This window comes from Echinops telfairi, unplaced genomic scaffold, assembly GCF_000313985.2.
Source record: "Echinops telfairi isolate 266 unplaced genomic scaffold, ASM31398v2 ScPeMD7_7461;HRSCAF=8499, whole genome shotgun sequence".
Classification (NCBI taxonomy): domain Eukaryota; kingdom Metazoa; phylum Chordata; class Mammalia; order Afrosoricida; family Tenrecidae; genus Echinops; species Echinops telfairi.
The window spans coordinates 2054614-2071352 of NW_022111361.1; the positions used below are offsets into that span (position 1 = coordinate 2054614).

At 39.6% G+C, this 16739-nt stretch overlaps 1 protein-coding gene across 1 annotated transcript in view; it reads right to left on the reverse strand.

The window, feature by feature from the left end:
• The window catches only part of GPR158 (G protein-coupled receptor 158), a 472736-nt gene that overhangs the window by 194123 nt on the left and 261874 nt on the right, over window positions 1-16739 (reverse strand). Inside the window, exon 4 of the mRNA XM_004716112.3 lies at window positions 11314-11537. Within this exon, the coding sequence (XP_004716169.2) occupies window positions 11314-11537 (224 nt within the window). The remainder of the gene's footprint in view (window positions 1-11313; window positions 11538-16739) is intronic.

Consider the following 16739-nt stretch of genomic DNA (forward strand, 5'->3'; position numbering starts at 1 on the left):
TTGGGTTATCAGTTGGGCTGCTAACTGCAAGGTCAGCAGTTCGAAACCATCAGCTGCTCTGCAGGAGAAAGATGAGGCTTTCTAGTCCCATAGAGGTTTACAGTCCTGTAAGCCCACAGGGGCAGATCTACCCTGCTTCATAGGGTAGCTATGAGCTGGAATTGACTTGATGGCAGTGAGTTTTTGGTTTAACTTAACCTTGTCTGTGTTTGAAATAGGGAGCTCTCAGGACCAAGGTGGGCACGGTCAGTCTGGAGACAGTGGTAGTGAACGTTGGACTAGGCTTGCTCAGCTCATACTTCCTTTACCACATTCTGCCCAGCACGTCATTGTAATTCTGGGGCCGGTCCCTAGAGAAGACAATTTGGAAATTCCTTCAAAAAGTAAGATTACATTTCTACCGCTTAGAAGTCCAGCACTTCAGGCTTCTGCCACTTTAAGTTTAAATCCATTGCACAGAGAGAACAGGTTATACAAATGACGCCGGGCACCCTGCTACAAAGTCAGACAGTTCACAGCAAATAGGTGCATCTTATTTAGTTCTTCTTTCTCACTCTCTATAAAGGAAAAGTGTAGAAATAAAAAAAAAATCAAGGGTACTTGATCTTTAGTCACTCTTGGGGTAATCCAGAGACCCTTTTCATGAATTCTCACAGACACAAATCAGGGGAAATCAGTGAGGGAAAATCCAAATATAGCATAGAAACAAAGTTACTCTTTTCAAAATGAATTGCTCCAAGTTATAGACATTACACAATGAGAAACGCCCACCACCATCCAGTCACCCCAACTCACAGTGACCTTATACAGTTTCTGAGACTATAAGTATTTATGGAGAGCGGCAGCCTCACCATTCGCCCTCAGATTGGCTGGTGGATTTGAAGTGTCGTTGTCATTAGCAGCTCGATGCTCATCACATGGAGCCACCAGGGCTGCTTATAATGAAAAAAGATTAGTCAAAAGCCAGAGTTCAAAAGTGAGGAAATGATCTTTTAAATGGCTTCAGAGTCAATAACTATATTTAGTGCATACGTAAGAAAAAGTGTAAATAATTCAATACGGTGAGAACTAAAATATAACTAAAATGATCCAAGAACATTACCTTTTCTTTGAAATTGATGATTGCTTTTGTCAAAAGTTAATAAGAACTAATCCTAAATTAAATTTTAATAAGTTGGGAAAAGGAGTGATGAGAAAGTGCCAAATTTTTCATTCATTTTATTCAAAAGGAGCAAAAATATTACTGTACTGATATTGGTTTTATCAGTTCAATAGAATTGCAATGTCTCGTAATACTCAAGATCAATTCATTATTTTAAGATACCCCCGAGAAGACAGAAACGAAAAGACATAGCACATATAATAAACATACAGAATTAAATAATATCATTCTAGATAAGTTTTAGACTGTTAACCACTAGGTTTGTGGTTCAAATTCACAAGCCACTCAACTGGAGAATGATGAGACTATTTGCAATAGTAAATTTTCATAGCCTGTAAAATCCGATACAGGGTCCATCTGAATCCGCATCGACTTGAGGGCTGGGTTTGGTTTCAGAGTGGTTTATATCAGAAGAGGGAGTTGGCCAGAACTATCTGTGGCTATAGAGTTGATTCTGGCTCATCTGACCCTATAGGACAGAATAGAACTTCTGATTTGGGTTTCCAAAGCTGTCATCTTTACCAACGGATACTGCCACATCTTTCTCCTAAGGAGCGGTTGATGGGTTCCCACCTGTTGCTCAGCTGGTCAGTAGAATGAGGTTTTAGGAAATAAAACCTACACATTATTCTGGAACTTCCAGAATATCCCTGTAACTGCACTGAAGATCCCAGAAACACTGCAGGTCTTTGTTCTTAACCATTCTACCACACTTCATGGCCACGCCATCACAAGTCTACAGCACAGAGTAGAACTGCCCCCGATGGTTGTCAAGGCTGTAAATCTTTATGGAAACAGACTGCCACATTTTTTTACCAGCCAGCTGGTGGGTTCAAACCTCCCACCTTTTGCTTAGCAGTTGAGTGCTTACCACTGTACCACTAGGGCAGCGTTCTGATGACGCTCCTCCCCTAAGTGACAGAGAAACTGAGATCATGAAAGTATTATCAATTTCTAAATACAAAAGGAATGTTATAGACTTGTTATTAATTGAGACATTGAAAGGTACCATGTGAGACAATTCACTGATTTGAACGAGAATGCAGGTTACAAGCCTATTAGTAAATAGTGATCTCTTCCCTCTCTCCCCCCACCATAGTAGGCTTTAGAGCTTCATAATTAGCTTGGTAGAATTCCATAATCATGTAACTTCACACTCTTAAAAACAATTCACTGCCTTCTACTCCATGCCGACTAATAGTGACCCTATAGGACAGGGCAGAACTGGCTCTGTGAATTTCTGAAACTGTAAATTCAGGAGTATAAAGTCCTGTATGTTTTCCATGGAGCAGCCGCTGGTTTCAAACTGCTGACCTTGGCTTAGCAGCTCAACAAGTAACCACTATGCTACCAGGGCTCCTTCAAGTTCACCCACTCTATTGAAATTTCTAATTTTCCACCCACAAAACAACCATCATTGTCATAAAATCCCAGATCAACTAATTTGTAACTTAAAAAGAGACAGACGAAGCCATTAAAGGGAAGCAAAGTAACACTCAAACCATACACTTAAAAAAAAAAGGCCCATCATTTTTTTCCCGAACTACTAAATTCAAATAAGACATCCTAAATAAGAATAAATCCAGCAAAAGATTATTCTCAGAATAGAATAAGCTGCTGTTCCTTTCAATGTATTTCCTGTCTTTGAAAATTTTATTCAAAAATAAAGCGTACTAACACTTGATATTATTAAGTGGCAAGAAACCGTACTTTCTCTTTTGAATAGCTAATATAAAAATATGTTCCATGTCAAAATATTTGGCTAAACATGTAGAAATAATTCCAAAATATTTAAAATCAAAGTTCTATGAAATAAGGTTTGAAAAGGATGTTGTTTAAGAAGCACAAACTGGTTAAATTTTTTTCAGTTTGCTGACACACTCATCTTTATCCAAGGGCACAGGGGCAAATGCTTCTAACTTGCTTCCTAAATGTTTGTACAGAGTGAATTGTCCTTTGCTCTCGGGAATGCCATCCCACGGACTTCACCTGAACGTCTAATGGAATGTAGTCTGTGTCCTATAAAATGGTCCAACGCTAACCAGGTTCTGATCCATGCTTGCTGGTATTTCACTACTCCAGAATTATTCACCTGTTGAGTGTGGATTAAACCTCCTCCCATGAAAAGTGCACATATTAGACGAATGTGCATCGCCTGAAGAACAAACGCTTCCATCACCACGTGTGTCTTGATCTGACCTCATCTTTGGAATGACCTCATCATTTCATTTTCAAACTGAGAATGTCCTCTCTGTTAACATCACAGCAATGCAAGAGAAGAGGAAACAGACAATAAATGGCAAATTCCTTGGTCCCTAACCAGGTGTCTGTGGGCCCTCTCTCCTCGTGTGTCCATAGCAGATGCCCTAACCATCCTTATTATAGCGTGCCAAGTCTACCCCCATGTGGGGTCGCTATCTTAGCTCTTACCTTCACACTCAGTAAGAACATGGAAAAACTGTTATCCGGTGACTGACAAGGTTGTCATTCCATACAAAGCCAGGCAGTCAATGTCTGTTACTAACTCAGTGAAGAACAGCAATTTTTATTAAAACGTACGTGAAAGATGTAGAGCCCTCCCACTACATTTAATTCATCGCCTTTCCCGAGGGTCTTGCTCGATAGGAACTCTGAGGCTGATTCTGCATGCCATGAGGAAGAGGGTCCCGAATGTCTGTCACGGGCGTAGAAGGCAGTGGTGGAAGGTGAGCTTCAGACTGGCCAACCTTCACACAGCCACTCGGAAATTATCCTCGTACTAACATCAGCAGGCAAAGAGCCAAGTGCATGGGGCACAGTGGTGATACCGCGACAGAGCTGTTTTGCCTGACCTGTCCTCTAGCCACAAGGTGGAAATTAATGGAAATAAAGTTATGACAATTATAGGTTCTAATCTCTTTAAGGATGTTTATCATTCAACATCTTACATAATATCTCTCCCTTATACTGGGATCCATAGGAAAAATGTATTTCAAGAGCAGGACAAGGAAGATTCCTGGAATCATCTGGGTGGTTGTTCGGTTTATACACTCATGAACATTGGGACTTGTACAACCTGACTCTTTTCTTCCCTTTTGCATGGCTACCAGAAAACCAAGACAGCTTTTCCTTCTTGCTTGGGGCTAGAACCTGTCTTCATGGAATGCAGTTCACATCATCCTTGATTTAATTAGTCTTTTTCCTGTTTTATTCTTAGTTAGGTTAATGTGTTCACTGATTTTCAGCTCCAGGAGAGTGTACGTGTCATGTGGTAAAATAAGACATATCTGCAAAGACTAAATGAGCTGCCAGCTATATTACTTTAACCAATTCAAAGTGCCTCTGGGGTTCTGGGTTTTTTGGATGGAAAATAAAGGATTACTCTATTCTAGTCCTGAAATGTTTGTTATCTTTCTAAATTAAACCCAGAAACTTTGTAACTAATTTATTTTAATATTACTAATTTTTAAACTCAATCGACTAGATTTGCACCCCAAGAAGTATTTGTCATGACACCTTAATTAGTGATAACCAGTAGAGGTTAGGTTCCCATAAACGTTCTCCTTCTTTGGGGGTGGGGAGACCAGAACCTTTCTAATAAGGACAATTTTGTAAAAAATAAAAAAGTAAATAAACTGAAGTTCATTTGTGCACTTAATCACTATTGACAGAGACAAATGGTTGCATAGAACTAAGTGCATAGTAAATGCATTTTGAAACATTATCTGAATAGAAATCTTTGTGTGGCTGTATGTGAATGAATACTTTTGGCACTTACTGGGAGGGTAGAGGGAGAGCGGGTTGGAAAGAGGGAACCGATGGATCCACATGTGACCTCCTCCCTGGGGGTCGGACAACAGGAAAGTGGGTGAAGGGAGATGTCAGACAGGGCAAGATATGACAAAATAATAATTTATAAATTATCAAAGGTTCATGAGGGAGACGGGAGCGGGGAGGGTGGGGAAACATGAGGACCTAATGCTGGGGGCTTAAGTGGAGAGGAAATGTTTTGAGAATGATGAGGGCAATGAATGTACAAATGTGCTTTACACAATTGATGTATGTATGGATTGCGATAAGAGTTGTATGAGCCCCTAATAAAATGATTAAAATTTTTTAAAAAATCACACACACACCCCAAAAAAAGCAAAAGAGAGAGAACCCCATGAAATGAAGCCTACAATTCTGTAAGGAATGACCAGCCAAAATACAAGGCCCTGTGCACAGGCATTCTGCTCACTTCAGACATCTAAACAACCCTCTAGGATGAGCACAGGATCAGTGTCACCGATTGTAAGAATACATCTAAATAAATTGGCTAACATTCAATTGGTCACTTCAAGAAAGCACCAACTATGATTTCCAAGCATGCTTGGTCCCTTATGGGGGAAACAGACGTAGACTATTCATGCTACAAGGAGTTACAAAATAAAATATCAACCTAAAATGGATGGAGACTAGTGAAGACGATGTATCTGGTGCTCGGCATGATGGGATATACCATTTTCTGTTCAAAGCAACCACATGTGCTGCTGAGCGGAACTGTGCTCCGACATTCTTAAGGTTGTGGCTTTTTGAAAAACAGATGGTCAAGCTGTTCCTCTGCGACTCTTCTGGTTAGGTATGAGCCACCAATCTTCTCGTTAGTAGTTAAATGTGCAACCATTTGCCTCACCCAGCACTCCCAGAACACACTTCATACCCACCAACAATAATTATAACAGCCTTGTTGAGAGATAGCTCACATACCTTACTATTCCCTTTAAGGAGTATCAATCAGGGGTTTCGGAATAGTTACAGCATTATGTAACCATCATTATAATTTAATTTTAGAATATGTCCATCCCTCTACAAGAAACCGCATACTTACTAGCCTTCTCTTAGCCTCTGGCAACCATGAGACCTACATTGTGTCTCTTTGAACTTGTCTATTCTTTACATTTAGTATACATAGAATTATATAATATTTGGGTTTTTGTGATTGACTTCTTTCACTAAGCAAGCTTTGAAGGTTTCTCCATGTTATCACCTATCACAGTATTTCATTCCTCTTCATTCACGGAGAGTATTCCATGGTTTCCATATTCAACGTGAGGGTGGGAATTTATTATTTGTTTATCTTAGTTTGTTTTCCACTTCTTGTGTGTGCATATTTTTCTCTGTTTATATTTTCCATTCGTTTTAGGATTAGAACCACTGGATCATATGATAACGCTGTTTCACTTTTTGTGAAATTGTTGATCCATTTTCCAAAGTGGCTGCACCCATTTCTATCACCAACACCCGTGAAGGGCAGTTTCAGTTGCTCCACATCTTCACCAACTATTGTCATGGTCTAGCTGGTTTATTTTAGTCTAATGTGCGTGAAGTGGGCTTTCTCTAATGATGTCGAACACCTTTTCATGTGCTATTGAACAACTCGTGTATCTTCTTTGGAGTTATGTCTATTCAGGTCCTCTGCCTATTTTCTCATTGGCTGTCTTTCACAGGTTGAGTTGGAAGAGTTCAATATAAATCATGATTGCTAGGCCCTTGTGGCAGTTAGATTTTATGTCAACTTGAACCTGTATAAAACTCCAGGGGTCGAGTCCAACTTATCGATCCCATCCCAGCCTGGTGCCATCGCCTTTGAGGTGTGGTCTACATACAAGAAGACGCTGCGGAGTACTGGCCTCCCTTTCCCCTCTCTTGGCTCCTTCCCCCTCCGTGCTTGCTGGGACTTTGGGTCTACCTCCAAGGTGGGCCCTGTGGGCTGCTGACCTTGGGAGCAACCTCTGAGCTTTCTGCACCCTGCCATGTTTCCAGCAAACTTAGAACCACACAACTCTACACCCACCCGCCTGTGACCTCCTTGTGTGCTGTTTCACTCTTCATCGGCAGCCTGCAGGCTTTGTTTCTCTAAACAACGCAGCTTAACAGAACCCTTATCAGATAACCCATTTACAAAGATGAGGATAAATAAAAGTACAGCTACAGAATCATAAAAACTTTTAGTTAGAAAGACATGTGAGGCATTTCTAGACATATCCTCTATGTAGGTCTATAAACTTCTGAACACTGTGTTTCCATCGCTCTAGTATTCCTCCAATGAATTCCATGCTCTTCCACTTATACTACATGAAAAACAAAAGGGTCATTTTCTTCAAGACACCGAAATTATGCTTCTTTTCAATGTTTTTTGAGCTTGGGGAACAAAAAGAAATATGAAGAGGTAAGATCAGAGCTTGAGGATGTATGGAGTAAAGTTTCTCAACAAAATTCTTGTCAGGCAGCCTTTGGCTACTACGAAAATCAAGCAGGTGTATTATCATGACAGGAAAAAAAATCTTTGCTATCAATTTCCTGGCCTTTTTCTCATCCAAGCAGACTTCCATGTTCTGAAAACTTCTTTATAACCCCATGATCATCCTTTGTCCTTCAACAAAATCCATCAAGAACGCTCTTTGGGAATTCCAAAATGGTCGCCCTTGCTTTCCGAGCTGACCCTGCTGCCTGCACTATAACGAGTAGGTCCTTTTGGAAGTCACTGTTTTGATTGGATTGTTTTAATGGAACCTTGAAGGCACGGAGCAAGTGTTACCGAGGAAACTAGTCTGCAGCCACTCACTGATCACAGAGACATGCTTCAGTGTGGTTTGTTTTGGATAAACACAGGCCTGCATGAGTAGACAGTATAGTGGCAAGAATTTCTTTTCTTATTCTTGTATTCTATGCCATTATTTGGGTTGAATTTTAATTTTCTTGAAGGAGTCCTCTGAAGTATATTACAATTTTTAAAATTTTAATGAAGTCAAAATTATCTAATTTTCTTATTGTCATTTATATCTTTCATGTCATAGTTCAGAAACTACTGCCTAGTTCAAAGTCAGGAAGATTTATTAAAACGATAGTTTTAGCTTTTAGGTCTATGATACATTTTTTCCTTACTTTTATTGAGGGCTCTTTACATCTCTTATCACAATCCATACGTTCATGCAGTGTGTCAGGCACATTTGCACATATTTTCATTTCACATATATTCATCATTTTCCAAGCATTCACTTCCCACTTGAGCCCGATTATCAGCTCCCCATTTCTTCCCCTGCCTTCGTCCATCTGCCCTCCCTCACGAACCCTTGATAAGTTATAGATTATTATTTTCATATCTTACATCATCCTTTATTGCCTATCACCCACTTTTCTGTTATTCATCCCCCTGGGAGGAAGTTCTAGGTTGATCCTTGTGATCAATTCCCCCTTCCTCCCCCCACCCTCCCCTAATCCTCCTGATATCTCTACTCTCATTATTGACCCTGAGGAGTTTATCTATCCTGGATTCCCTGTGTTGCAGGCTCTTATCTGTAGCAGTGTGCATGCTCTGGTCTAGTCAGATTTGTAAGGTAGAATTGAGGTCATGATTTTCGGGGGAAAGGAAGCACCAAAGAACTAGAGGAAAGTTATGCGTTTCATCAGTGCTATACTGCACCCTGACTGGCTCATCTCTTCCCTGTGACCTCTCTGTGAGGGGGTGTCCAGTTGCCTACAGATGGGCATTGGGTCACCATTCCATGCACCACCGCCACCACCACCACCACCACCCATTCACCTTGGGAATGGTTTTGTTCTGGGTCTTAGATGCCTGATACCTGATCCCATCAACACCCCATGAACACACAGGCTGGTGTGCTTCCTCCACTATGATACATTTTTTAGTTAATATTGGTCCAAGAGAATCCTAGATAAAGGTAAATTGGACATTTTTCAGACAGTATCCCAGTATATAACGCTGAGGCAGGATTCAAAGCTAAATCAATGAGCGATAGACTTTACACAACACACTCACAATGTTATATTGCTGTTGGAATTTTTTGTCTTTTGTCAAAATAGATTTGAATTCATTGACTGTATGTTTCTTTGTTCTTTCAATGATCAGTATGTGGAAAAATCAGTGGGAAATGCACTGTTGCTCCAAACGGAATCATTAAATTTCTGCTTCACCTGAAGAAGAAAACTTTAAAATGCAAAGCCAAAGTCTATAGGCTATAAATCTTCAATGCAGCATGGAAAATTTTTATTGCCTTTATAATTAATGCATTGCAGTAGACAAATTATATCACCTAGCTTCAATATTCTGTATCTGTGTTCGCTGACTTTAATATATTTTTTCTAAAAATATCCTCCCTATACTATGTCACATTTGATAACAACTTTAAAATGAGATAGTTGTTTATATACTCCAACTACTTTGAATCAAAGGCAGGGGTTCTCAACCTGTGGGTAGCAACCCCTTTGGGGGTCAAATGACCCTTTCACAGGGGTCGCCTGATTCATCACAGTAGCAAAATTACAGTTATGAAGTAGCAATGAAAATAATTTTATGGTTGGGGGGTGGTGGTCACCACAACATGAGGAACTGTATGAAAGGGTCACGGCATTAGGAAGGTTGAAAACCACTGATCTAAGGAAACGTCACCAAAATTACATGTAAAGATATCTATTCCCATTATAGCCCCCTAAAGAAGGATTTGGGCAGAACTACGAGCCCACCTCAGGGAGCCTGAGGAAGGTGGGTACCAGTAGTTAGGTGAAGTGACATTATTAGCTGAAGACATGTGTCTAACCCAAGCAATCTCAATCCCGCCGCCATCGAGTCAATGACGGCTCGCGATCCCCACGTCTGTAATGTGTACAGGAGCAGGCTGCTTCACCTTTCCCCGCACAGTGGCTAGGGGCTTGGACCCACCAGCACCGCAGTTGGCAGCACAATAATTAATCCATCATCCTCCAGGGCTCCCTCCCAATAGTCTACCTGCCATATATCACTCACTTCCTTTAGCACTGCAATCATAAATGTTTAAAATGAATTAAAATTCATAAAGAACTATGTGTCTACCTCCGTATAAATGAATTATATTATATCAAAGAGGTTTCAGAGAAGTTTATTAAGGAGACATTTCAGCTCTACTTGCTCTGCCAGTGCCAGACTATTTTGTAAAAAAAAAAAAAGCAATTAATTTCATTTACGCAACAGTAATTAGGTATTTTCCACTCCAATTTCCTATTACCTCATTCAGTGCACAGTTTAACATAATTTTTTTTCAAAATAAGGACAAATATTGATTAAATGAAAAGCAATTTACCTAAATTTACTCTTTTCATTTTTGTTTTGTGCTTCGGTTAATGAAACTGTCTACCTAGGGTAACTAATAAAGTTTATACAATGGGTACTGTCCCACAGAATGTCCACGGAGCTGTTTTATGTTACTCTGCAGTTTCAGAATACGTGGCATTCGCGAGGGGCTGTTTTCTCTTTTCAGTTTGTAATGGGCAGCACTGTCTACCTCTATACTTCCAGCGAGTTCCAAATCTGAACCGATGTCACCTTTACCAGCATGAAGGGGTCATTTGAATTCAGAAAAGTTGGAAAATGTATGTTCTGTTTTAATTTAAAATGGCACAAATATTTTTCTACAGGCAGCCTGAACCACAAAGTCCGCTATAAGTAATTACTTGAGGGAATAACTGGAGAAAGGTGCTCAAAATCTTGTCCTGAACATGTTCCATATTTTGTCTCTTGGGGACTGAGAAGCCTACAAATCCTGTACCACTCTGATTTCTCAGAACAGCCCTGAAAGACCAGATCTATCACAAACCATATAAAGTCTTCCCAGGGTCTCCATTGTGCCAGGACACTGAGGGAATGCCAAAGAGGAGCTCATGAATAAATTCATCCTTCAGAGAATAATGTATTCAAAAACAGTTGAGTCCATTTTATTATAATCAAACTTGTCTAAGAGAAATACAAATAAAATATAAGAAGTATCCCAAACTTTCTAGATAGGAAGTAATGAACAACATATTGTATGCTGACCGAATAAATCCTTCTTGAGACCAAGCAGATGATGGACAGGAGAGCCCTTAAGGTAATGAAGCACATGAGTTCAGGTTACAATAGGGAAAGCATCAGGCTAAAAGTGGGAAAAGAATGCTATGATACAGGCTTTATTGTAAAGCCTGATTTATCCTATAAAGTGAAAGAATATAACCTTCATATTCTAGTCCAATTATTATAGAAAAAAATTACTTAGTAGAGAAGCAACTGGGATTTACATTTGTTAACTGAAAAAAAAATGAAAAGAGGCTACTCTACATGTAATCAAAAGAAAAATCACCACCGGGGTTCCTGGGATTACCTTTGCTTTGCGAAAGCGGTAGACCACCAGCATGCTAATGAAGTCCAACAGCATGCACAGAGCTTGAAAGGAGATGATTGCCAGCCTCAAGTACGTATCCTCTTGGACAAAGCACGGACTGTCATCAGCACAGTGGGGGCAGCCCTCCCTGCAGGGTAGGCAGACATGGGTTTCTTCAGATACATCTTTTGCATTTGCTCCAAAATGCTGATCCGAACCTCTTCCTGAAAATTACAAATAAAACCACAGTGTCATTGCGCTTCTGAGATGAACGTGATGGAGGACAGAGTGATAACACATATCATCGTCACCTCACCATTCCTTTGCCTATTTGTTGAGAACCATTTTGCCAACCCTCTATAACCTCAACTAAATTCCTTTTTACTCCCTGGATTTTTATAATTGTCATGCAGAGTAATTGAAGAAAATTAGCAATAATGGAAACAAAACTCCAGGAAACCGTTTTCTTGGTCGTTCATTTCACTAACTTCCGCTCACGAATGGATACCCCTTTGGCACAAGCCATCTTCCATGACCACGTGTCAGAGCGTTCACCAGGAAGAGAGACGAGTCGAGGGCTTTCCCTTACCAAGTAAACACACGCAACGTCGGCGCGTCTTGACCCAGATGGCACAGAATCCAAATTAAGGCTTCGACTGCGCCTTAATTCAGCAGAAATCGCATTTACTAAGTTCATTAGGTCTAAATGGAATAAAATGGTACTTAATCGACAGTTGCTCCCTGTGTGATTGCATAATGAGGGTGCCCCTTTGCCCAGAGCACAGCCCTTGTTCACAAGGCCATCTCGTGACTTCCCACGTTGCCTGCCCATGGGACACTGTTATACTATTAACTAACTGTTGCGCTCGATTCACCCTTTAATTTCAGAATCTTATGTCTCAATTATCAAAATTAACTTAACTGTGAAGCGCAATATAGTCACTTGAATCTTAAGTCTAGCATTGACAAATATCCAATTAATTACATATCCTAAAAAACAATTATTTCCAATTCTGAACTAAACATGATACCCATTAGTAAGTAAGTACCCACCCCATGAAGTACACAACACACACTTGATTAACTGAGTATTTGAGGAAAACGGTTGCTGTGATTAATAGCATCTTGATAAAACAAAATTTAGCAGAAAGTCTTTAGTTCTTTCAGTTGTTAAGGTTCACATATTTATAAAATATATCTCTGTGCATTCCTTCCTCAGTAAATACAATAGCAAAAATTCAGCTGAATATTTCTTTGATGATTCAAGATACATTACTGCTTAAGAATGCTGACTCTGCTGTTGAGTGAAAAGTGTGTGCCTATCGGAGCCAAACAGACATCCTTCCCATCCTTAAACATAGCAGCAGCAGCAGGCTACAGACTTGACCAATTTAAGCCTTAGTTTTCTTATCCGTGGAACGTGAATTGAGGTCTGAATTAAATGCAATGATTATCCAAATCACCATCTGACTGTCATACTGTGGTGATTTGCCTATCGCTGTGATACTGGAATCGAATCTATAGAAGCAGCATTTTAAAGACTATCAAGATCAATCGATAATGGTGAATAGATTTCAGTGGAGCTTCCCAAAAAAATCAGAAGAGAGACCTTCTGAAGTTTAGCCAATGAAACCTTTATGGATCACAGCCAACAATTTCCATGTTTTTCTCTGTTGACCATGATGTGATTGCGGACCCAGCAGTGAGATTCCTGCTTTCTTGATGGCGCAGTGCAGCACACACTGAACGTATGTGCTTTGAGCTTCACGCGCGCTGCATGTCCTCTTAGCTTTCAGCAAGTACAACTGTATCGTTGGCTCATGCAGAGTCTCACGGAGGCTTTCTCCAGTCCTGACGCTGCCTTTGTCCGCAAGTCGTCCCGATTCTTTGATTGGTTACTTTGCTTACAGATGAGCTCAATGTGCACCCCTCAAGCACACCTTGCCTGATTCTAAACCACGCGATAGCCCTGTGACATGTGCAAGTCAGTCAGCTCGCTAGCAGCTCTCTAGGCACCTTCAGTACTGAATATGTTTGTTGAAAAAATTCCATTTGTTTTGGCCATTTCCTGGAAACTTGCTTATCAACAGTGCCTTTAGTATGTCTTTATTTTCTCAACGAAACTGATGTGAAAGACCCAATATTCCCAATGCCTGCATCTAGTCCTCAGGCTCTAATGAGAAAAGGATATAAGGCACACACACAGAAGCCTGTGCAGTCCCTTATCTCACTGAAAGATGGAAATAAGATTGAACACGTATATGTCTACTCAAGTAGTCGCAAGTCGACTTAAGTTCAGACATTGAACATCACACACACCATTCTGCATTTCTTTTTTTCCTCCTATATTTCTTTATTTGAGTAACATGTTGATTAGGTGGAAGTTTTAATGCTCATTGATATGAGGCAATTTGTTAGAAAATAAACTAATAGCACAGTTAAACCTTTATGCTCAAAAGCATTACAATATCAACTCACAAATAACAAAGAATAAAGTGCTATCCTGAGAAATCTCCTTTTTTGTAATTTCACCAACTTAATTTTGACCATGAATGACCATAAGGTTCTGTACATGGAAGTGGTAGAACAAAAAGAATGCAAAATTAGAAGTTATATGTAATTTCTAAAGCTCAACAAAGCAACTAAAATTAAAATGGGTCTTCCCACATTCAGTATTCACTCTATATAAATAATGTTAATAAAAACAGTTAGTAGAAATCACACTACTACTACATTATACTTATGAGCTCTTCACTAATTTACTGAATGAGACCTTAAATTAACGATTGCTTAGAATTTAAGTTTCTTGAGATAGATATTTCTTTCTAAACACAGAACTGAATGTATTATTTTAAACACATTAGATTAGTGAATAATTCCTCTTGACCAATGTAAACTCCTAAAGAATAAATTCAACTACCATTTATCCCTAAATGGTACTTTAAGTTTTTCAGAGAGATTTCACTGTTTTCTACTTGATTAACGCACAATAGCACAAGCCTTGGACAAGAAACTCAATCTTTTGTGCCTTGATTAATCTATCTATAAAAAAACCCTCACAAAGTGAGAAATGTAAAAATAAAACTCAATGTTATAGTCATTTGAAAATGACCATATACTTATCAGTTTTGAGCTATTCTACTCTACAATGAGGACTAAATGCTATACTCCCTACAGAAGACCTTTCTCTCCTTTCCATGGAATACAGAGCTAACAAGTCAGACATTTGCCTTTTAAATTTTTTCTTTAAAGTTTTAGAGAAAATTCTTTCATATGGTATTTTAAAAGGCTAGTTTCCTTTCATATTGGTTATATAAGAAAGACTATACCAAACAAAGGGAAAGTCTGATACTATATACTCAGGATTAACTAATATATATATATATAAATCATTTTATTGGGGGCTCATACAACTCATCACAATCCATACATACATCAATGGTGTAAAGCACATTTGTACATTCATCGCCCTCATCATTCTCAAAACATTTACTCTCCACTTAAGCCTCTGGCATCAGGTCTTCATTTTTACCCTCCCTCCCTGCTCCCTCCTCCCTCATGAACTCTTGATAATTTATAAATTATTGTTTTGTCATATCTTACACTGTCTGACTTCTCCCTTCACCCACTTTCCTGTTGTCTGTCCCCCAGGGAGGAGGTCACATGTAAATCCTTGTAATCAGTTCCCCCTTTCCACACCACGTTCCGCCCTCCTGGTTTCGCCACTCTCAGCACTGCTCCTGAAGGGATCATCCCCCCTGGATTCCCTGCATTTCCAGTTCCTATCTGTACCAGTATACATCCTCTGGTCTAGCCAGATTTGTAAGGTGGAATTGGGATCATGATAGTGGGTGGGGAGGAAGCATTTAGGAACTAGAGGAAAGTTGGGTGTTTCATAGTTGCTACACTGCACACTGACTGGCTTGTCTCCTCCCCGAGACCTTTCCATAAGAGGATGTTTTTATACATTTGCACTATGAATGATTAGCTGTGAAAATAGGCTCAAAATGAAACTCAGTGCAAGTACTTTTAAATGAATGTTTTCTCACTCTGTTAGCACTCAGAGTTCAATCACTCCCTGACTTTTCTATTGTCTCCTAAAATTTTGTTTTTCTTTGGATTTTTAAAATGGCAGTATGATGTGAGTAGGATAGCGCATTTGGAGTTCATTCCACCAGGTCAGACTGTTAATCAAGCTTTCTATTCAGAGGTCCTAAAAAGATCCTGTAACAGTGTGTGACAAAGAAAGCCTAATTTGTGGGAGGTGATTTTGTCACCGCGACAATGCACCTGCTCCCTCAGTCATTTCAGTGAACCAATTTTCAGCAAAAACCAGCACGCCTCCCTGGCCTCATGCACCTTACTCACTTGACCTCACTCTGTGTGACTTCTTTTTGTTTCCGAAAATGAAGAGGGACATGAGAGGACAGTGATTTGATGATGTAGAAGAGGTGAAGAAAAAATGAGCGAGGTGCTGTCAGCCATCCAAACAGATGAGTTTGAAAAATGTTGCCAAAATTGAATTGCAGATTTGACAAATGTATAAAGTGTAATGGAGAGTACTTTGAAGGTGATGAGGTTGGTTTGTGAAAAAATAAATTAAATAAAACCAACAGCTTTGAAACAAAATTTCTGGGTTTTGGGGGGGTATAGCCTCAAATGACTATTTGGGGCTCATCTTGAAAATACAGGATAATCTCACCTTCACAAGATTCATAGCTTAGGTTGCATACACACACACACACACACACACACACACATAAAATATATTTAACTCTTTAGCCATGAACCAGAGGAGAGGTTGATATTCAAGCAAAACAGAAAAAATGAGCATTTAGGGACAGGTTAGCCTTGCTTAACTGGTCGGCTTTAGAACTCAGCTCCCCTAAATTATACCTCCCTTCAAATAGCTGCCCTGTCTTTTCTTTCAAAACTACACATTTAAAAGAATCTTTTGCTACATTTTTTGCCTTTATTCTACCATATGGTTCTGTGCCATAGCGCACAAGTTGGCAATGCAGGGACTTTTAGGGATGGGTCACTTGTAAAGTTAGATTCTTCAGGAAATGCATTGAGCTGAAGTCAATCCCAAAGACAAGTATAATGAGATCAAAGAACGGCCATGACTCCAGATGATAGGAGAACGAACTAATGCTTAAAATAGATGAATTTGAAGAAGATGAGCTTATCACAAGCTTGTGGTTCATTAACCTTGAAGAGAACAACCTGTATTTAACGGGACGGCTACACATCAGAACTTGGTTACTCCCCAGATGTCTGATCCTATGAATGCATTTAACCACCAATTTCTTTTTTTTTAAATGTAATCATTTTACTGGGGCTCATACAATTCATCACAATACATAGATCAATTGTATAAAGCACACCTATATATTTGTTGCCCTCATCATTCCCAAAATTCGCTT